General features: G+C 40.4%; 1 protein-coding gene across 2 annotated transcripts in view; it reads right to left on the bottom strand.

Annotated features, from left to right (window-relative positions):
• Positions 1-22,446, bottom strand: part of cdon (cell adhesion associated, oncogene regulated) — a 43,134-nt gene that overhangs the window by 5,284 nt on the left and 15,404 nt on the right. For both annotated transcript variants that reach the window (XM_065282773.2, XM_065282774.2), the window contains 14 exons: positions 21,842-21,981; positions 21,466-21,744; positions 20,582-20,728; positions 20,350-20,493; positions 19,860-20,150; positions 19,510-19,779; positions 13,243-13,520; positions 12,267-12,441; positions 11,998-12,111; positions 9,222-9,428; positions 8,954-9,135; positions 5,766-5,871; positions 2,129-2,251; positions 1,292-1,483 (listed from right to left, as the gene is read on the bottom strand). In XM_065282773.2, coding sequence (XP_065138845.1) covers positions 1,292-1,483; positions 2,129-2,251; positions 5,766-5,871; positions 8,954-9,135; positions 9,222-9,428; positions 11,998-12,111; positions 12,267-12,441; positions 13,243-13,520; positions 19,510-19,779; positions 19,860-20,150; positions 20,350-20,493; positions 20,582-20,728; positions 21,466-21,744; positions 21,842-21,914 — 2,581 coding nt within the window. In that variant the 5' untranslated portion in view covers positions 21,915-21,981. The remainder of the gene's footprint in view (positions 1-1,291; positions 1,484-2,128; positions 2,252-5,765; positions 5,872-8,953; positions 9,136-9,221; positions 9,429-11,997; positions 12,112-12,266; positions 12,442-13,242; positions 13,521-19,509; positions 19,780-19,859; positions 20,151-20,349; positions 20,494-20,581; positions 20,729-21,465; positions 21,745-21,841; positions 21,982-22,446) is intronic.

Genomic DNA, 22,446 nt, shown 5'->3' with positions numbered 1-22,446 from the left:
TTAAAGTATGAAGGTTAGTTTTAGCAAGTGCATGTGTAAAATGGAAAAGCTAACCAGAGCACATCTGATCAAAGTTAACACAGCGTCGGCTTGTGGCCTTATTTTAGAGAGAGGAGTGTCTGTGTTACTACTTATACACACGGCGGTGGCCAGCACTGTTTATTCTGTTACTCAATCTCATTGAAAGCAAGTGAGAGAGAAAGAAAGAGAACTTCAAAGGGTCGGTAGCCAAGCGTCAGTGAAAACCCGGCCTGGCCTCTCTTCAGAAGTCGGACTACAACTCAATTGCATATGAGTTTATTAACATAACCTCTCTTAACCTTAAAGACATGCTACATAAACTAAAACAATACAGTGCTGCTGGTCTTAATATTGCACGCTAATACAATGACAAGGTAGTCAGTCCCTCCAGTAAAACGTAATTATGCGATCGCATGATTTAACGCATAATCACTCAAAGTCTGCATATTTATGCGGGGGACACGTTTTTTCAAATAAGCCGCACTTTCACAGCATAAATTGCAGATTTCCATGCGCAAAATATGCGAGATTTCATAAATCACATATATCTTAGCAAAAAGTTGAATGTTGTATTTACATCAAATGTTGCATTTACTTCACACAAGCGCAGCCAGGTGCTCTGTTGCCATGGGTATGTTATGAAGTGATGTGATTATGTGACGTGAACATCACTGAAAAGCTGCTAAGTTCCCGAAATTTTTGCAAGTTCCCGCAATTTCATTGCATAAAATTGCATAAATATCACGCATATTCCATCGCATTTTTAAAAAAAAACATGCCGCAAGATCAAGGATTTTTGCCCGCAACAATCACAAAAAAATCCCCTTGTTTTTCTCGTTTAACTCATTTTTCTAGAAGGACTGGGTAGTTGCAATAATAAATTGACATTTGCAACAATGCTACTAATGGTTTGTTTGACATTCCCAGGACAATTAAAGGAAAGGACAATTTAGGAAAATGAACATAAATTATGTTCACAGCACATCACTAGCACGCCCACCCAAGTTCGACAACAGTGTTCACATGATCAAAACGAATCGAACTCTAACTGTAAATGGACCCGGGTGCGCACCAAAAGTGCTAATGTGAAACCCCCATAGGTGTATATGCATAAGTGTCCCAAATCTTCATCAGGCTCCTGTATCTCACTCTACTAATGTACATTTTTCAATAAGCTTAGGATAAATTCCTGAAGCAATCTAATAAATGCTCAAATATTTTTCACACCGTAAATGTGATAAAGGCAGCATACAGGATTTACTTTACTTACTATGCAGGCTGTTTTGCTGACGGTTCCTCCACAAGCACATGACGATAAAGGCCAGTAAAATAAGCACCATGACTCCCAGAACACAGCCCACGATCAGGTAGAGCAGACCGCCCGGCTGACTGGGTGTATCCTGTGGGTACATGCCCGGAGGAGTGATAGGGCGCTGACTGGGCACACCTGGAGGCTGACGGGCTGGAAAGAGAAAACAAATCGAGTATGAGACGACAAAACATTTGTGACCCTGTCTGTGATATCTAGTCTCATAGTATAATTATTCACTTTTGGGTTGTTTCTATGTGGTTGCTTAGCCCAAGCAAATCAAGTCAGTAGCCAACACATCTCTATGCCAGAGGTCCTTCATTTAATGCATTGCATTTTTTTTCCAGTTGTATCATACACCAGACAAAAATCGAAAGTTTTATTTTGAAACTGTACCTTAAAATAATGTCCACAGCACAGTGCTGGATTTAAAACCAGTGCAGGATTTACAAGCCAAAGTTAAATGTGCAAGTTAGAGGCTTTAAAAATCCCAAACCCTGAGTATGAGCAATAGCAATACCGCCACTTGCCCGTATTCGCTCATAACAATGTGTCTGTTGTTAGTAATAATGTAGGTCTGTTTGCACATGGTTTTTATTTGCTCTGGCTGTGAATGACGTCCTGGTTTGATTTCAACAGTGTTGCATTAAAAGCAGTTATCAGTAAATGATGTCAAGGAGACACAGAACAAAGTCTCTTTGTCTTGCATGTCATAAAATGATGGCTTGCTCTACACTGTCATTACTGCAAAGGTTTATGGGTTCCTGTAAGCATAGCATTCCTGTGACGGACTCTCACCTTTGGTCTCGCAGATCATGACGTTACTGTACTCGCTCTCGCCGCCGTCATTAAAACACTGCATCTTGATGTCGTAGGACGTCTCGGGTTGGAGCTGACCAATCATGTGCCAAAACTTGAAGCCTGGGGAGTGGACAGAACAGGGGAGAAGAAAGGCAAGAGAGCGGGGTTACTGAATGAGTCTGTGTTGTTCTCTACAAACCACAATTCATTTGTTCAATCTAGGTTTTCTGTCTTAATGCTCATACACACACATGATCTTGCTCTCATTCTCACAGTCCAAAAAGGATTCAGACAGTTGCTTTACTCCAGACAGGCTCCTTATAAGGCAACTTAACGTTTACTATGGCCCGTCGCCAAGATTCCCACTGAACACACTTATGACCCTGTGTACACACACATGGCAGCAGCCGCTCACACATACACAAATTCAGAGCCAGGTCTGTAATTACAGTTTGTGCCACAATATTTTATCTGTGTAGCTGGTTTCGCCTCGAATACAGTAAAGACATGGAGTATTCTGAATAACCAGCTGCTATACTGCATAACAAGGAGAGAAAACCAAAAAAACACACACTTATAGACTTAAACACACACACTGAAAAACATCTCTAATGCATCACAGATTGTTCTGTGCTGTATTTACACAATGTACCACTGTTTCCAGTGTGTGACGCGGCAAATGAAATCATCTTTTGTTGCGAATTTGCAGAATTTCAGTCTGAATTGAATGTGACTGACTAGAAAGATTGTGGATGCTGTGAAATTATACAAATAAACAGACAACAGGCTTTTACATTATGTTGTCTTTACTAGCTCAGTGAATTTCCTATGATGAGTAGATGAAAATGAGTCTCATGGACAGCCCTCCTCAAACTCACACCACTGGACAGTGAAGTGGACAGCCCTCCACAACCTTTGGACAGTACCATTGGACAGTAAAGTGAACAGGCCTTTCCCAAAAACATGCCACTGGACAATGAAGTGGACAGCTTGCCTCAACCTTACGCCATTGGACAATAAAGCAGTTGGCCATCCCCAAACCTTTGAACAGTCAAGCGGCCAGTCCCCCCAAACTCATCCCATTGGACTGTAAGGAAATGACAATTCCCAAACTCATGCCATTGGACAGTGAAGCAGGTGGCCATCGCCAAACTTACACCTTTGGACAGTCAGGCGGTCAGCCCCCCCCAAACTCATGCCATTGGACAGCGAAGCAGGTGGCCATTCACAAACTTACACCTTTGGATGGTCAAGCGGCCAGCCCCCCCCCAAACTCATGCCATTGGACTGTAAAGCAGAAGGCGATGTCCAAACATATGCCATTGGACTGTAAAGCAGAAGGCGATTTCCAAACTCATGCCATTGGACAGTGAAGCAGGCGGCCATCCCCAAACTCACACCTTGGACACTCAGGCGGTCAGCCCCCCCAAACTCATGCCATTGGACAGTGAAGCAGATGACCATCCCCTAACTCACACCTTTGGATGGTCAAGTGGCCAGCCCCCCAAACTCATGCCATTGGACTGTAAAGCAGAAGGCGATGTCCAAACATATGCCATTGGACTGTAAAGCAGAAGGCGATTTCCAAACTCATGCCATTGGACAGTGAAGCAGGCGGCCATCCCCAAACTCACACCTTGGACACTCAGGCGGTCAGCCCCCCCCAAACTCATGCCATTGGACAGTGAAGCAGATGACCATCCCCTAACTCACACCTTTGGATGGTCAAGTGGCCAGCCCCCCAACTCATGCCATTGGACTGTAAAGCAGAAGGCGATGTCCAAACATATGCCATTGGACTGTAAAGCAGAAGGCGATTTCCAAACTCATGCCATTGGACAGTGAAGCAGGCGGCCATCCCCAAACTCACACCTTGGACACTCAGGCGGTCAGCCCCCCCAAACTCATGCCATTGGACAGTGAAGCAGATGACCATCCCCTAACTCACACCTTTGGATGGTCAAGTGGCCAGCCCCCCAAACTCATGCCATTGGACTGTAAAGCAGAAGGCGATGTCCAAACTCATGCCATAGGACAGTGAAGCAGGTGGGCATCCCCAAACGTACAACTTTGACACTCAGGTGTCCAGCCCGCCCAAACTCATGCCATTAGACTGTAAAGCAGAAGGTGATGTCCAAACATATGCCATTAGACTGTAAAGCAGATGGCAATGTCCAAACTCATGCCATTGGACTGTAAAGCAGGCGGCCATCCCCAAACTCACACCTTTGGACACTCAGGCGGTCAGCCCCCCCCCCAAACTCATGCCATTGGACAGTGAAGCAGATGGCCATCCCCTAACTCACACTTTTGGATGGTCAAGCAGAAGGCGATGTCAAAACTCATTCCATTGAACTGTAAAGCAGATGGAGATGTCCAAACTCATGCCATTGGACTGTAAAGCAGATGGAGATGTCCAAACTCATGCCATTGGACAGTGAAGCACGTGGCCTTCGCCAATCGTACACCTTTGGACATTCAGGTGGCCAGCCCCCCCAACTCATGCCATTGGACACTAAAGCAGGTGGCCATTACCAAACTTACACGTTTGGCAAGTCAAGCGGCTAGCCCACTTAAACTCATGCCACTGGACACTGAAGCAGATGGCCATCCCCAAACTCATGACATTGGAAAGTGAAGCGGACAACCCTCCCAAAACTCATGCCATTGGACAGTCAAGCGACCAGACCCCTCAAACTCATGACATTTTGACAGTGAAGCGGACAGCCCTCCCCAAACTAAAGCTATCAGACGGTTAGTTGGACAACTTTTCTTAAACACACGCCATTGACCAAGAGGATGGCCTTCCATCAACTCATGTCACTGGACAGTAAAATAAAAACCCCCTAAAACCCACATCATTGAACAGTGAAGCAGACAGCCCTCCCCAAACTCATGCCATTGGACAGTAAAGTGGACAGCCCTCCTCAAACCCATGCCAGTTGTTGAGTCAATGTGGCAAAATGCTTAAATAAACAAAGTAAAATAGCCACAGTATTTACATTTTTGGGTGGAATCACCATATGAATTACTTGTAGTTGCCTCTGCGTATTAATCTGTGACTACTTTAATACTGAAAGTGATTAATTTCTCACATTATCTTCAGATACAAATTTACAAAAGATTTACTATAAATGTTGTTTTAACTTAAAAACATTCAAATGTCCTTTAATTCCTTTCGTGCACACTGCTTAAAGGTTGTGGATAGCTTTATTTAAACCACAAGACTTATGAGGCCATCTCATCTGCACAGCGGGGTTCTGACCGCTCACCGTTTGTACGTCTGAGGAGATGTTTGAGGGTCACGCCAGACGTAAAAAGAGAAAGAGGGGGTAAAATGCAAAAAGGGGAGGTGGTGCAGTTAACATTCCTCTCAGAAAGTTGAGTTCCTCTCAGAGCGGTCAGTGTAGGGTTTCAGTTCGGGCCCATTAGTGCGGCAGTCATTTATTAAAAACACATTTTAGACTGGCTCATTACTCTGATCCCAGGACTTACTACACATCAATCATCAGATTACGCTTCCCTTGCCCCGCCCCTCTCAAGAGTTAAGGGTGATACAAGACCCCTCTGCATCACACCGAGGGCCCCAAACAGTTCCTTAACAACGGAGCAAACACAGACGTAGTGATCTCACCTTCCACCACATCTCTTTTATAATCACTGTCATTGTCGCTGTCTGTGGGCCGGTAGTAGATGTAGAAACCCTGGATGGGGGTGTTGTTGTTACTGGAGGGGGTGTACTGTAAAAGAGAGAGGGACATATATATTTGACTTCAAGTAAAGATTATTTTATCAAAGATACAAATTTGAATGAATGTGAACCATCTAACCCCTTACAAGAATAATTTGTTTAGATGAAATTTTAATCTGCTTCTTAATCTGTATTAACACACTCTTTCCCCTTTATTTAGCCAATTAGAAGTCCAGTTGATCATTCTGTGACAAAAAAAAAACACTATGCGAGCAAGCTTGTTTTGTGGTTCATTCTGGACAGTTTTAACACTCTTGTTTTTGAATTAGGCGTGAAATGTGATTAGTATTTAATTGGCCATTAGATATTAAAGGCACATGTTTAAGACCTTAACGCACAGTCGCACACACTGGTTTTACTCTACAGACCCCGAGCTGTTAATGTGAGGTTCAGAGTTATTCCTTCAACAGACCAGAAACAGAAACAACATTTGTTTGTACAAGTGGCGAGACCCTTTTTAAGATAAATGTGCTACTAATACACATACAGAAGCCTGAGAGGAGAGAAAAACAAAGTTTATCCAGTGATGAGTTATTGAGTGCTTGACAGAGGCTCTGTTCCAAAATCTAACGAGCCGCCTCGATGTCTGCTGTCTATATTGGCAGTCGCCTTGTAAGTCACTAGTGATGGTAGTGACTGATTTAAAACACTTGACTACAACTCGTATCTGATTTAAGGAAGGTATGACGTTAGCACACTAAGCTAACTAAGCAATACTCAGATAAGTACAAAGTATACAAAGTATGCATTAAAAGGATAGTTCACCCAAAAATGAAAATTCATGTCATTATTTTCTTATTCATACAGGTTTGCAACAACATGAGGATATTTTTATCTGATGAACACAAAAGAAGATATTTTGATAAATGATGGTTGTAACCATTGTCTTCCATAGTAGGAAAAACAAATATGATGGAAATTAATGGGTACCGTTAACTGTGTGCTTACCATCATTTATCATAATATCTTCTTTTTTATTTATTACAATAGATGGATAATACTTGTTTTCCTACTATGGAAGTCAATGGTTACAATCAGCTGTGTGCTTGCCATCATTTATCAAAATATCTTCTTTTGTGTTCATCAGATTTTTAATTTTTGGGTTAACTATCCCTTTAACAAATCAGATATGCCACAGACTTGAATTTTAAGATTTAATTAGTGCTGAGCAAAGATTAATCGTGATTAATTGCATACAAAATAAAAGTGAATTCTTGCATAATATATGTCCATGTATACATTTCAGAATTTTTTTTATATCCATTTTTTGTTTATATTTAATATAGAATATATAAAATATAAATAAATATATATACACATGTAAATGTTTCTTAAATACATACATGAATGTGTGTGTATTTATTAGGGCTGTCAATAGATTAAAATATTTAATCTAGATTAATCTCATGATTTCATTAAACGCAAATTAATCTCACATTTTTATCCTTTCTAAATGTACCTAAATTTAACGCTTTTCACTTTTTTAATGCTTTAATCAACATGGATTTGGACAAATATATATGCTTTATGCAAATGTATGTTTACAACAACCTGTTTACATTTTCAACAGAACCATCAACCAAAGTTTTATAAATGGGGTCGGGCATTTGCTCGTTTGTGTGCATGCGCTTCATGAGTGCATTTGTTTTGTCACTCTTAATAACTCTTTTAACATCAAACATGTCCCGAACTTTATCTCTCCTAATAATTATTTTAACATCAAGCAAGTCTATTTTCTATAATTTCTGAATGCTTTAAAAACGAAACCAAAAAGTGAAAGAAGACGCATCTTTGCTTTAGATTATGGATTTAGGACGGTACACCTCTCAGGAAACGTGCAGATAAAGATCATTTTAGATGTTTAATAACCATTTAGAGGATTGGATTCGCTAGACGAGAGCTTAATGTTCTTATTTTTTATGAAAACCTCAGTCTCATCAAGACAGCGTGGATCACTTGATGTGTCTCAATTCATCCAGCTGTGGGCTAAACAGAAATTGCGTGTTGCGTTAATCGCGCGTTAATCGTGCGTTAATAAAATTAGTGCCGTTAAAATGAATTTGCGTTAACATGTTATTAACGCGTTAATTTTTACAGCCTTAGTATTTATACATAATAATTACACATGGCACACTTATGCAAAAAAAATCACTTTTATTTTGTATCCGATAAATCATGATTAATCTTTGCCCAGCACTAATTAAAATTAAAATATTAACATTAAAATAAAATATAAATTTTTTTTATATTATCAAAATTTCTCTCAATTTGTACCACATTTTACAGTAACTATTTTTTACGGTGCGCAATGCATTCTGGGATTGCTGTTCTATAAAGGATACATGCAGAGCTTGGCTTTATTGTCAATATTTGCCAGAATAAATTTCTAAGGCATCTTTGTTTTGCTGCCCACTGCTTTAAACAGTGTCAGAGGTAAACCTATGCTTTAAAGTGCCCTAGAGAGGCAGCTTACTAAGTTTTGAAACAGAGTTAAGCCCTTTTCAAAATGAGATTCTGGAAAATACATGGAAAATGTGTCACAGAATCGTTTGATTTTTGGTTAATTCACACAGCCAGTGATTTTCTCGAACCTGTGCCAGTTTACACATATCCTGTAAAGATCTTATACAGACACTTGACATAATCAGGGTATTACGTAATGTAAAATTACAATTTTGTAATGGTGCTCTTAGTGAAATTTTTTAGCTCCCTGATCCCTTCTTAATTTTAGTTTGCAAACATGTTTTTTAGTTGTGAATGTTGATCTGCATTTCACAAGTTTACCCGTAAATGAAATCAAAATTAAGTCATTCATATATATTAATTTTATGCATATTTGGCTGGGAATTAGTACTCCGGCACTTTTATTCACATAGGGCGCATTCCGAGACTGATCCCGGTATGGGGAGCAAGAAACAATTGAAGGATAAATTCCGGGATGTGTTTGCTTTTACCCCTTTGTAGTTTTATGCCAATTTTCTGGAAATTGTGAAAGCGTTTATAGTGATATATATTGTAGTAACTTTGTATTATCTAGCAGTTAGTGTGATTATGTTCCCAGATGTACTCACAGTCCAGCGGAGCATGATCTGCGTGTCACTGACAGCATCTGTGGAGGAGATGTGAGGGCCTGCGACCGGGCGGTTTGACACAGGTGGATTTGATAGGGACACCTGATACGGCCTGGAGGTGGCGCTGGCGGGGCTTTCACCGTAGTTGTTAATGGCAATGACACGGAAGCGGTATGTGGAACCTGAACATTAGACCATACATTAATGAATTTGTTCAATTGCTTTTATGCGGCATAACATGTACAGCAGTGAGTGTTTGTACTCTCACCTGGCTCCAGGTTGCGGACTTCCACTGAAAGTTTAAGGGGTGAGATATTATCAGCCGCCACAATCCAGTCCCCACTGCGACCCTGCTTTCTGTATTCCACACGAAAGGCTGTGATTGGAGAGCCACCGTTGGCTCGCGGGATCCATGTGACGTAGACTGAGCTTTCTGTTGCCATAGAGATAGTTGGACGGTCCGGGGCCTCAGGTACTTTTTGGAAAAAAACAGAAGTTGTTTTTAATGTATTGGAAGATACTGCAATCCAAAGTGACTTTCAAGCTATACATTTCATGACCATGTATCATGATAGCAAACCTTGGCATTGTTAGCGCTATGCTCTACCAGGGTGTAGATGTAGAGGAAAGCAACTGTAAACTGAACTCTCATTTTTGTATTTCCAAAAATATACAGCAGCTTTCATGTCAAGTGCATACTTGAACTAAACGTCAATGAGAACGGCAAAAGAGCAAAGATAAAAAAATCTAAACAAACACACACATACACACACAACCAACTGCATGCCAGGGTCAACCGAGTACTTACTGAATGGGCTCTGAGCCATAGACACAGAGACGCAAGCAGAGAAAGACAGAAAGAGACATAAGCTAAAGTTATGTGGCAAATGATGTGGCACTTATCATTAAAGTACAATTTTATTTCATTTCTATTGTGCTTTTCACAATTTAGCATCATTGCAAAGCAGCTTTAAAGCATCATAGCTTTATAAGTCATGTAATCCCCATGTGCATGTTAAGGAGGGTTAGTAACTATGGCCCAAAGGGTATTTGGGTAAATAAGCCACACTGATATGAATAAAAGATATTGCATAAAAATATTACTACATTTTGTTTCATGCATATTTAAAGGTTTAGTCAATTTTCTTAAAAAAAAAATAATAATAATAATTCCAGATAATTTACTCACCACCACGTCATTCAAAATGTCGATGTCTTTCTTTGTTCAGTCGAGAAGAAATGATGTTTTTTGAGGAAAACATTGCAGGATTTTTCTCATTTTAATGGCATTTAATGGACCCCAACACTTAACACTTAACTCAACACTTTACAGTTTTTTTTAACGGAGTTTCAAACGATCCCAAACGAGGCATAAGGGTCTTATCTAGTGAAATGATTGTCATTTTTTACAAGAAAATATGCACTTTTAAACCACAACTTCTCGTCTATCTCCGGTCCTGTGACGCGCCAGCGTGACCTCACATATTTGCGTATTGACGTAGAAAGTTCTTGTGTTACATATATGAAACGCACATTTGTGAATCATTTTAAACAATAAACTGACACAAAGACATTAATTAGTATAAGTTGACATACAACAACATCGGAACGGTCCTCTTTCTCCACACTTGTAAACATTGGGGTGTAGTTTCGCATACATCATCCGTGACCTCTTGACATGATGACGTATTGCGTGAGGTCACGCTGACGCATCACAGGACCAGGGATGGACGAGAAGTTGTGGTGTAAAAGTGCATATTTTTTCATTTTTGTTGTCAAAAATGACAATCTTTTCGCTAGATAAAACCCTTATACCTCGTTTGGGATCGTTTAGAGTCCTTTGAAACTCTGTTGAAAAAAACTGTTAAGTGTTGAGTTAAGTGTTAAGTGTTGGGGTCCATTAAATGCCATTAAAATGAGAAAAATCCTGGAATGTTTTCCTCAAAAAACATAATTTCTTCTCGACTGAACAAAGAAAGACATCAACATTTTGGATGACATGGTGGTGAGTAAATTATCTGGATTTTTTTTAAGAAAATGGACTAATCATTTAACTCTGAAAAAAAATCCTGATAATTTAAGAAATTAAGATTTTTTGAGGAAAACATTCGAGGATTTTTTCTTAAGTGGACCTCAACAGTTTAAATTGCAGTTTCAATGCAGCTTTAAAGGGCTGTAAACGATCCCAACTGAGGCATAAGGGTCTTACCTAGTGAAACAATCGTCAGTTTCGCCCCAAAAAATTAAAAATATGTACTTTTAAACCACAACTTTTCGTCTTGCACTAGCAGTGTGATGTGCCAACATTACCTTTTGTATTACGTAATACGTTGAAAAAAGTCACACATGACGTATGCTAAACTACTGCTCCAGTGTTTACAAGTGTGGAGAAAGAGGACCGCTGTGAGGTTGTTGTATGTGAAGTGATAATAAGTAATGTCTTTGTGTCAGTTTATTGTTTACAATGGTCCAGAAGTGTGCGTTTCACATATGTAATGCGTCGACATGATTACGTAATATGTATGGTCGCGCTGGTGCGTCACACCTAGTGCAAGAAGAGAAATTGTGGTTTAAAAGTAAATTGTTTTGGTGAAAATGACGCTAGATAAGATCATTATGCCTCGGTTAGGATTGTTAAGAGACCTTTCAAGCTGCGTTGAAACTGTTAACTGTTGAGGTCCACTATATGGAGAAAAATCCTGGAATGTTTTCCTCAAAAAACGTAATTTCTCCTCCACTCAACAAAGAAAGACTTAAACATCTTGGATGACACAGGCGTGAGTAAAATTGTCTGGATTTTTTCTGAAAGTGGAGTAATCCTTTAAGTCATTTTGGATGTAAGACTAGCAGGCCAAGTTGCATTTAACATTTGACAACCAGCAAGTGTCTGAACGCCATTATCAGCTTGTCTTGATATTTTGTCCTCCTAATGCAATTACATTCATACTGCATATTTTTAAATGTGACTACATTTGAGACCAGTGTAGATGATTGATTATAAGTAATATAAACACATGCACTAAAATTACAGGATCTCCTCATACCTCTGTCATGTATGACGACTCCAAAATGTGTGTTAGTGGTTTTATCTTCCGGTGTTTTCTCTGGAATGGACACAAATGGAGCCTTGGAGGGGTTTTTGTTGGGAGAGCTCCTCTCTGAGAGAGAAAGAAAGAGAACATTGTGACCAATAATAATTACCATAATAATATTCACTATTATACATTATCATCTGGTGTATTTTGTTCATCCCAACATCTTTACAAAACCAACACTGGGCTTTGGTTGTGTAAAGTGCAGAAAGCGTTCTTACCCTTTCCGGTGCGAAACGTAAGCATGGCAGGTTGACCCTCTCCTGCAGCACTGCGGGCCACCATCAGAACCTCATACAAGCTGGACGGCTCCAGCTCAGACAACGGCAAAGACTTTTCGCTGCCTGGCACACGCACTGTATACCAATTACCCACCACGTTCCCCATGTCGTCCACCTACAGAGGTAAACAGCACACACACAGTAAGGGGACAGTCTTACATATACATACATTTTAAAATGGCACACGGTCAAGGCTGATTCAAACCCTACCGTCTTTGACTTTTTAGATTGAAAATTTCACACGTACACTGTGCACAGTCCAACACAGAACAGTGACTGTCTTTCTTTCCTACTTCAAATTGTGACAAAAGATCGACCTACTCAACTATTCCTGACAGTCACTTTTTCTGAGCCAATGTGAGAAATGCTGCCAATGCAATCTTGAAAAGAACCAAAGCAGTTTTATTAGCAAAGGGAGCTTGTTATTGAAGAAAAGGCACGCTTTTAAAATGAAATGACCAACAGTTTGACGAAAAGAGCTTAGTTGGCAGTGATTGCTTATTGTGTTACCACTGACTTTACAGTAAATGGCACTGGGCGTTGTTGAGTGCTCATTCTCAAATCTAATAACTGTAAATCTGACCTGATAACTCACGCCAAGTGAGAAAAGGGTGGAGCAAGAGTCAGTCTTTCTAGACAAAGCAGTACATTTTTGCTTCATTGCAAAACCTAGCAAGCAGCCTACGAAGGGCGCATTTTAAGGCATGCAAAGGCATAATCACAGAATGCCCTACAACATCTCAATTTAAAACTGAATTGAAGATGGAAAATGTGACCCTGTCTGTAATTATGAGATTAGGAGCATCAAAGTTTGATTTTAATCTGCCATGTAGGACGTTAAGGCACAGAGCTTTTGGAAACCATGAAACATTAGCTGAAAACCAATTAGGCTGCATTATTGTTTACGATTTCTTACCTTGCGGTATTTTACGAAGTAGGCATTAATGGGAATGCCCCAGTCTCGACCAGCTCGCCATTCTAGATCATACATGTTGGGTTTATGCGTCTGGGGTGGGCTGATTATGATCGGTGCTTCGGGTGTAGGTTTGTCACTGATTCTCTCGGTGGGCGTATTTCCAAGCGCCTTCCCAGCCCGGCTAAGCAACAGTTCATCACCCTCATCACTCTGTATAGGGTGGACGGACGGCTGCGTCTCCACAGCAACTCTAGGGGTCGAGGATCTAGACTGAGAATCTATTAAAAAAGAAGATAGGTCATGACTTTAACGCCTAAATGATCTTGGGTCTTTAGAGACCTGGAATGGGAGTATTGCATCATTTTAAGGTTGTATTTTTTGACGTTTGTCAAAACATTATGGGGCGGTTTCCCAGACAGGGATTAGACTAATCCTAGACTAAAATAAATGTAAGAGCTGTCCAAACTGAAAACAACTTGACATATCATTAAAATACATCTGTGCCCTTTGTTTTGCCTCAAAATGCACAAGTAATGTTTGTAGTAAGGCATGTTTGTTAAAACTAGTTATATTTCCTATTTAAACTAAGGCCGGTGACACACTGGATGCGTGGCGTATCTGTTGCATGTCAGTTGCGTGGCGGCTGCGTCGCGTTTTCTGTGTCTGTACATACCAGAAGCATGCCTGACTCGGCGCTGACGCGCCGCTGTTGCTATAGGTGACATATATTTTGGCTGGAAACGCTTCCAAGACGCGTGCGTGTGGTGTGGTGTGAAAAATAGGCGTTGGTTCTATTTCTAGCAAGCATGCGTTTTCCGCGCGGCTCGGGCCGCGCCTGATGCGCGCGTCTCATGCAGGCAGTCTGCAAGCTCTAACTTGTTAACATGGAAGCCGAATTAAAAACGGACACGCCACGCAGCTGAGACGCTTATGCCACGCATCCAGTGTGTCACCGGCCTAAGACCTAGTCCTGGGCTTAAGCTAATCTCTTTCTGGGAAACCGTCCCAATGACATTTGCTTTATGTTATCATATTGCAATTGGTAATGAAGTATTAGGACAGTTTTATACTAATGAGGAAGTTTAGAGATCAGTGTTAAATATACATTCGGGGTTGCTAAAGCCCCAAATATATAGGGGAGAGTGGGGTGATTTGTGCCAGGGGGAAGTAGTTCCACCCCTTGTTTCTGGAAAACCATGGAAGAAATTGGCCATGTGACCACATCATTTTGAAAAACCATCAATTTTACTTATCCTCAAAAAAAGAGAGACACATGGCATGAGAGGTAAGCACATTTTAGCTCCAAAAACTGTTTTTTTCCTTTCAAAGTAAAATTTCTATGATTAAGGTTTTTTGATTGTAGTGTCTAAACAATTAGAGATTTGAAAATATTTCACACATGTTTTAGGGCTTTAGCAGGCTACACAATGAGTCTATACAGTTAGCATGATGTTAGCGCTTAAAGGGCGATTTATAGTCGTGCGTAGGTCCTACGGCGTAGCAGCGACGGCGTAGGTTCCGCGTCGGTTTTCATTTATACTTGTGCGTCGCCGTCCGTGTCGACGTGCAAACACACGCGAAACCGCTGGTTGGCAGAAATCACGCGTGTAACCACAGTAGCAGCAGAAGTCGTCACAGAAGAAGAAGCTACGCAAGTTAACCCACAAACGAAGAAGAAATAGCAACTTGTTGTGTATAATTTGAGAAGACCAGCAATGATGGAAGTAAATAAACAGCGACTAATGTTGCAGTTTGAGTTAAATCACTCCTCAACTTGGCTCATCTTTGTTTTCACCGTCTCAAACGGAAATACCTATGACGCAGTTTTTTTACCTGACGGGAGGGGTTCTGGTGGACCAATCACAGCGCTTACGGTCCGCGTAGAGCCGACGCGCTGTTAGAAATTTTGTGAGGTGCGCGTCAGGCTACGCAGAGCTACGCACAGGCTACGGATAGCCTACGCCGTAGCTACGCCGTAGGACCTACGCACGACTATAAATCGCCCTTAACTGCTAATTGTTCAGACTTGTAGGTCTTGGGTGATTTGTGCCAAAGGGCCTGGGTTAAGTTGTGCCAGAGGTGATGTGCTCAACAAACGACCCACACCCCAAAAACTTGGTGGTACAGCCATAAGACAGCATACATTTATATTCTCCTGCAGTATTGTCAAGTGGGATGTTAAATAGTAGGCCAGATCCAGACCACCTAGACTTACATACTCACAGGGGATAATCTGGAGAAGTGAGGAGATGGAAATGCCTCATCAGTGTTTGACTTAGGCCTACCTGCTATTTGTTTCATTTAGCTAACATTGATTTCAGTTTTGAGTTTGCAATATGTTATTAAAGAAAAGTTTTATTAAAGGGAAAGTTCACCCAAAAATGAAAATTCTGTCATCATTTACTCGCTCTCATGTTGTTACAAACCTGTATAAATTTCTTTGTTCTGATGAACACAAAGAAAGATATTTTGAGAAATGTTTGTGGACCCCATTGACTTCCATAGTATTCTTTTTTCCTACTATGGAGGTGAATGGGGTCCACAAAGGGTTTGGTTGCAAGCATTTCTCAAAATATCTTCCATTGTGTTCATCAGAACAAAGAAATTTATACAGGTTTGTAACTACATGAGAGTGAGTAAATGATGACAGAATTTTCATTTTTGGGTGAACTATCCCTTTAAGTTTTTAAGTGGCCAAGTCACAATAGGATGTTTAGAAATTAGTCAAGTCACTTTATTCTTATATATTACATTATTGACAGACAGCGTTCTGTGTATGTCAACAGGCATCTATTGCCAAAGCCACTTTGCATGATATTATTCAGAAATATCATATATTGTGTATTTAAGTTGTGTTTTTCCAAAAACTAGAAAAAATATGACTTATTCCAACAGTTTAATAGAGTGACAATAGCTAAATAAACCTTAAATGAGTAATTGTGTATTGAATTTGTCTTGCTTTAATATAGCATTACAGTTCATAACATTAAAATGTTCTTTTTTTACTTCAGAAATCACCGGCACAATTTACCCTAACTTATTTTCCCTAAAGTCACAACTTACCCCGCACCAGGGGCAAGTTTTACCACAAGACCACTTTTTTTCTCAAAAGCTATATTTCTGAAACAATTTATTTCAGATCCATAGTTATTGTTCTCAGGGATCCAAAACATCCTGAAATATATGTAAATCCTTAAGTTGAAGGCATTACTGTCATGGCCTCATTTTAAAGTCACTTTGAGTAGAAACTGGCACAACTCACCCCACTTTCCCCTAATCATGATTGGAGAAATATCAATGACATCATGCATTAAAATGTTAATGATGGATGATGGAGCTTTGTCCCACATAAAAGAACATTTTCGTAAAATTGGCAGAGAGGCTTTTGTGTGAACACAAGCACATCCAGTAAATGTTCTGGGATCGCTCCCGTAAAGAGGACCTACTAACGTTGCCATAACATTTACAGAACCCAACAAGAAATTATGGTTCAGCACTTTGACACATGGATTTAAACGCACATTAACATTCACAACAAGAAATGTTGGCAAACTGGACTGAAGCAGAGATCAGGGAGCTCATTACTATCAGCACCGAAGCTGAGATCACACACCAGCATGACAGAACAGCACATCATGCGCTCCTTATGATCTTGTCATAAACAAAAATGCCCATGTGGTTTCTCGCTAAAGAAATTACGGATAATTAGCAAACTTCAGATGCTGTGCAGAACTTTACATACGTCACATATCTTTACAAGATCTTTACGGTATGTGTGAAAAAACATGCATGTATTCCGGAAAATCATTGGCAGTGTGTTTGAACCAAAAATCAAACAATCCCAAACGACACATTTTCTATGTTTTCCATAATCTCTGTGTGAAAAGAGCTATAAAAAGATTACATTACAACATTTAACTATACATTGTTTGTGTCATATACATGTAAACGTCTCTTTTGGGTAGATTTGTATGAATCGTAAGTGTGCATGTTGTATATGCTTATGTACATCTACAGCAATTAAAGTCTGCAACCAACTGACTAAAGCCAAAGTACACAGCTTAAAGTCTGTTGTTTGTGAGGTGAAGTTTGTTGCTGGTTCTTTGGGTCTCTGATTCTGTTACTGTGTGTATGTGGCACTGGTTTACCTTACAAAACAAACAGCCCCAGCGCCAGTAACACTAGAACTCAAACTGGGCCCACCGCCAGCCGCTACACATTCCACCCATCGGCCATTAAAATACCAGAGAGAATCAGAGCCGTACACCAGTTCAGATACTAACCTCCCTGTACTGTGTCTCTCCTGCTTCTTTCTGTGCGTTTCGAGCCCCACTGTGTAAACTCTGAAAGCTTAGAAAAATCATGGTCCTACAGTCGAAATCAATGATATATTGTATGTTGCACTAAATTTTTCCCTGTGCAACTCACCATCATTCTGGTAGGGTGTTAGTGGTTGGCAGGGCAGTCCTTAGGTATTGTTTGTGGTTGCCAGTGTTTTACTTCAGAGTTGCCAAAGTGTTTTGAGTAAGTGCTAGGGCATGGCTAGGGGGTTGCATGTTGAGTTGTACCAACGAATAACAGGAAGTGGCTGTCCACTAGCATTATAAGCGTCCACCTAGATGCCTCTCAGGATAGGATTGTGGGCTTTGAGTTCCCCCTAAGACCAAATCCAAAACTTGTTTTTGTTGATTTTATTCTATGCCTATTAGTGTTGCAATCTACAAGCATAGTGGATGCCAACGTCATTTAGTGCACTCCTGAAATTGTTGCAGATTAAAAATATACATTATGTATTTTGTAGGCAGAGGTCGAAGTATAGTTATTTTTAACGTGTACACGAGGGTCCGCGCACGCACTGTGACGCAATTTTCATCATCAGAAGAGTGCGTATGTACTGTACGCGCACCACTGGATTTCGGAAACCTCACGCACATTGTATGTGTAGGTCGCGCATTGCAAAATTTGTTGCATTGAACATAACCGCACGTGTATGAGTCAAATGAACTAACTATGCTTTGCAAGGCTGTGCGTTAAACTGTGCATATGTGTAGGCTATACCGAGGGCTTTATACAACATACATCTGACAAATGGTTATAAATAGTGCTGGGAAAAGATTAATCGCGATTAATCGCATACAAAATAAAAGTGATTTTTAGCATAATATATGAGTGTGCTGTGTGTAATTATTATGTATATTTAAACACACTCACATCCATATATAAATTTCAGAACATTTTAATTTGTATATAATTTTTTAAAATGTATATATAATATAGAATATATACAAATATAAATAAATATATATACACATGTAAATGAATGTGTGTGTATTTATATAAACATAATAATTACACACAGCACACTCATATATTATGCTAAAAATCACTTTTATTTTGTATTGCGATTAATCGCGATTAATCTTTTCCCAGCACTAGATATTTCTATATAATGGATAGAAACTCGAGTCCTTCGATATATCCAATCCCAAACTTCCTGGTATAACAGGAAATACGTCAAGAAAGGCAAGAAACCTATGCACATCAAGCTATTTCATAGAGTCTTTAAAATATAAAGAGCATTATCTCTAAATCTAAAGCATTAAATTGTGCTTCTCAGGCTCAGAGCTGATCACATCTTATGTTGTTTTTTCTTTTTCCGAGGCTGACAGATCACATATCAAACTCAAATCTTGCTGTTAAACATAAACAAGCCTGCTGACCTGCATTTTATCAGCGTAAAATAAATCACCCTTGCGGCCGAGCCAGGAAAAAGTGACGCGAGCCAAAATTTGGAAAGCGCCTCCGTCATGTTTTATCTATTGTGAAGCCTGCATATCTCTAGGCTTATCAATCACGTTTGGAGACACAAAGCAAGGCTGAGGAATAGCCTCGGAGGAGTGCAGGACGCTGTGTGCGATGTGTATTAATAAATATAGAGCTAGTTGTGTGTGATGTTGACAGCTGGGTGGTCTGGTTCTCGTCATAACCTTGTGTAGTTACTCCTTACATTCCGCTGTCCAAGAGCTTATCCCCAACAGCACGCACAAAGCTCACACTCAAAGCCGTCTCATTGCCAGCCAAAAAAAATCCTAACCCCCCACCCCTTCTTCAGCCCTTCTGGATGGATATACTGTCCTAACTTTGCAAAGTGCTGTAAACTGCATCGGCAGATATGGACATTTAAAAGTTTTTCTCTTCCTTATTCATGCAAAATGTGGTAGGAAAAAGGGTTTTAAAATGTAATTCCACTTAACATTAGTGCCTTACCTAATTGCAAACTGAGTCTGCCTGCTGATTGGGCAGAGCTAATCCCATTGTCGAGGAGACACTGGTAGATTCCCAGATCTTCAGTTGTTACTGAAGATATATGAAGGGAGGAGCCAGATATTCGGAGGCGGGGTGAGGAAGAAAGAGGGGCGGTGTTGAGCAGCCATGTAATGTTTGGGGTGGGGTAACCGCTGGCAGCACAGGTAAATTGCACAGGCGAGCCCACAGTTACAGTCTGGTCTGACAAACCTCGCAGTACGCTCACATTCTCTGTAAAGAGTATAGATATAGAATCTGTAGTGTACGTAAAAATCATGGCACGATGTAAATAAGATTTTAAGTTTGCTTACCAAGCACATTTACAGTGTAGTTGACACTGACCACAGCTCCATGGTCAGTCTGAACAGAGCAGCAATAATGGCCTCTATCACTTAGGTGAATGTCATTCAACACCAGGTTGCTATGCAACAACATCCGTTTGGAACTCAGTGACAGCGCAGCCCCATCTTTAATCCATCTGACCTTCGAAGAAGGACTTCCTGATATCACACACTCAAGAGTAAGAGACCCAGACTGTTCCACTGTCACATTTTGAGGGGTGATGGGATAGACAATCCTTACAGGAGAAGGGCTTTCAGGATCTATATGGAAGAAAGAATCAACTTTATACACTTTTTTCATTTTACTACCGAGTACTACTCTGATACCAAATTCCTAAAAAAGTCAAGAACTTTCATTTGAGACCACCATCAATTATCATTTACGCTTTGAAAGAATTGACCTTTTTTGAAAAGTGTGATAAGCAGAATTAAGTAAAGGAGTGAAGTGTGCTCGACCCACCTTTGACTATGAGTTTAGTGCCATGGGTCTCAACTTGAGACTCTCTGGTAAGAGGATTATATGCACCGCACTTGTACATGCCCTGATGCTCTACAGACACCGAGTTGATCTGAAGGTTCCCGGAGGGCAGAATTAAATACTCATCTGAAAAACATCAATGAAATTAACTCTCAAAATGTTTTATTGTATTTTATGTGTAAGAGTTTGGCATTTGTGGTTGTCTTGTCTGTACCTGAGGACTGTTCTAGCCATTTTCCACGTATTCGGTAGCGTGGGATAGCGTGTGGATTACTGTGAGGGAGAAGGCATTCGATAATGGCAGTGTCTCCTTTATTAACTGTTAATGACCGCCGATGGGTCTCTGGAAACTGTTCAATACCTGTAATAACAAATGTGACAATAAAAATGTTAATAAGCTTAAGCCATAAATTACAGCTAGACTTTTCACATATGTGATACTGACCAACTGACTGTAAGTTTTCCCCATTTATTACTTAGCAAATTTACCATGAATATAACATAAAACTATTTAAGAAATCAGATGCCTGGGACTTTAGTAAATTATACAGTTCAGTAAGCAATTATAGAAAAATATCTGCATAAACGACCAATCAGAATGTAGTATTCCTGAGAGCTGTGTAATAGACTGATTTATTCATCCAGAGCAACAACACTTCACACAAAGACCTTCTGTCAAAGAGGTGTTTATATTGGATTGTGACTGGCATAAAACGTGTGCTCTCTGCTGAATAATGCGGCCTTATCTGCAACCCTGATCAGGTCCCGAGTGGACCACTCGGGGGTTGCTTCGATAAGACGTCCTTCCCGGCATCAGCCCTCGGTAAGGCACAGGAAGCCCCCGGGCTCATTAAGGATACTGGCGAAGAGGTGTCTGGATAAGTGCCAGACTGAAAATAAGAGCCATTTCCTTCCCTTCCAACACACTTCTGTGGTCGCCTATTCTCACAGTGTTAATGGCTCGAGAAATCCGCCTTGCGATACTTCCTGTCTTTCTTCTCCAGCAGACTCTTTGAAGTCAGTTCTTGTTGGACTGTTCAAACTGCTGTAATGAGAGTGTATGTGCCAGCATGCAGCGTATTTTCACAATGCACTTACTTGCAATAAGTACCCGTGCATGCCGGCTGACGATAGAACCCGTCTCAGATTGAGCAACACACTGGTAAGAACCCGTGAGAGCCGGTTGGAGGGAGGTCAGCGAGAGGGAGCCTGGAGTGATTTCCACACCGGGCTGGTGGGCAGGGTTTAAGGGCAGGCCCTGAAATAGCCAGCCTATGTTGGCGGTGGCGGGACGCGCCGTGCAGCGAAGTTGGACTGCATCGTCCTGCTTCTGCACCACAGATACAGGCTCCACGCGAAAAGAGAGACAAAATACAGCTGAAGAAGAAAGAAAAAGGTGTAAATCTATTTGACCTTCTTACAGGACCAAAAGGACATTGTCATTGTTGTTCATGTGTGTCAGTGAGTTACTCACATGGGCAGTTTAGAAGCAGGGTATGGCAAACACACAGCACTGCCGACAGTAATCTCAAGCCACTGTCCTCCATGACGCCGTTTTACCTTGGCGCGCTAACGAGGGGCCTGACACACACCCCTTTCACACACAATCCACACCTGTAACAAAAAACATAATTTGAATTACTGTAATGTATTTAAAGATGCAATTCGTAATGTTCGCCTCTATATAGCCATTTCTGTTTGAAACATAAAATTGCTTTTTAAATATAACAATGTTGATCTTCCTATTTGTGGGAAACAACTGAATTTTTCCTGTTCACCCAAAATATGTGCAACCAAAATGGATTTAAAGCATTTATTTCTGCTGTTGTGCAGGGAGTTTTCATTATAATTACTTTCAGAGAGGGCAGTGCTATTTATAATTATCCTGCATTGTTGTAAAATATAGCACTACAATTTAAACGGGCAAAGAAAGGAAGGTTTACATTCATTTTGATGGTTGGCTAAACTTGGTCCAATGAGCAACTACATAACCACCATTCAGAACACTACAACCATCAAAAGCAAAAAACTACACATTGTAATTTATTAACATGAGAAAACTATGAGAAATTCATAAAT

The sequence above is a fragment of the Paramisgurnus dabryanus genome, chromosome 9 (genome assembly GCF_030506205.2).
Source record: "Paramisgurnus dabryanus chromosome 9, PD_genome_1.1, whole genome shotgun sequence".
In the NCBI taxonomy this organism is placed as follows: Eukaryota; Metazoa; Chordata; class Actinopteri; order Cypriniformes; family Cobitidae; genus Paramisgurnus; species Paramisgurnus dabryanus.
Note: the sequence above shows the minus strand (reverse complement) of the source record. Positions and strands in the feature narration are given on the sequence as shown.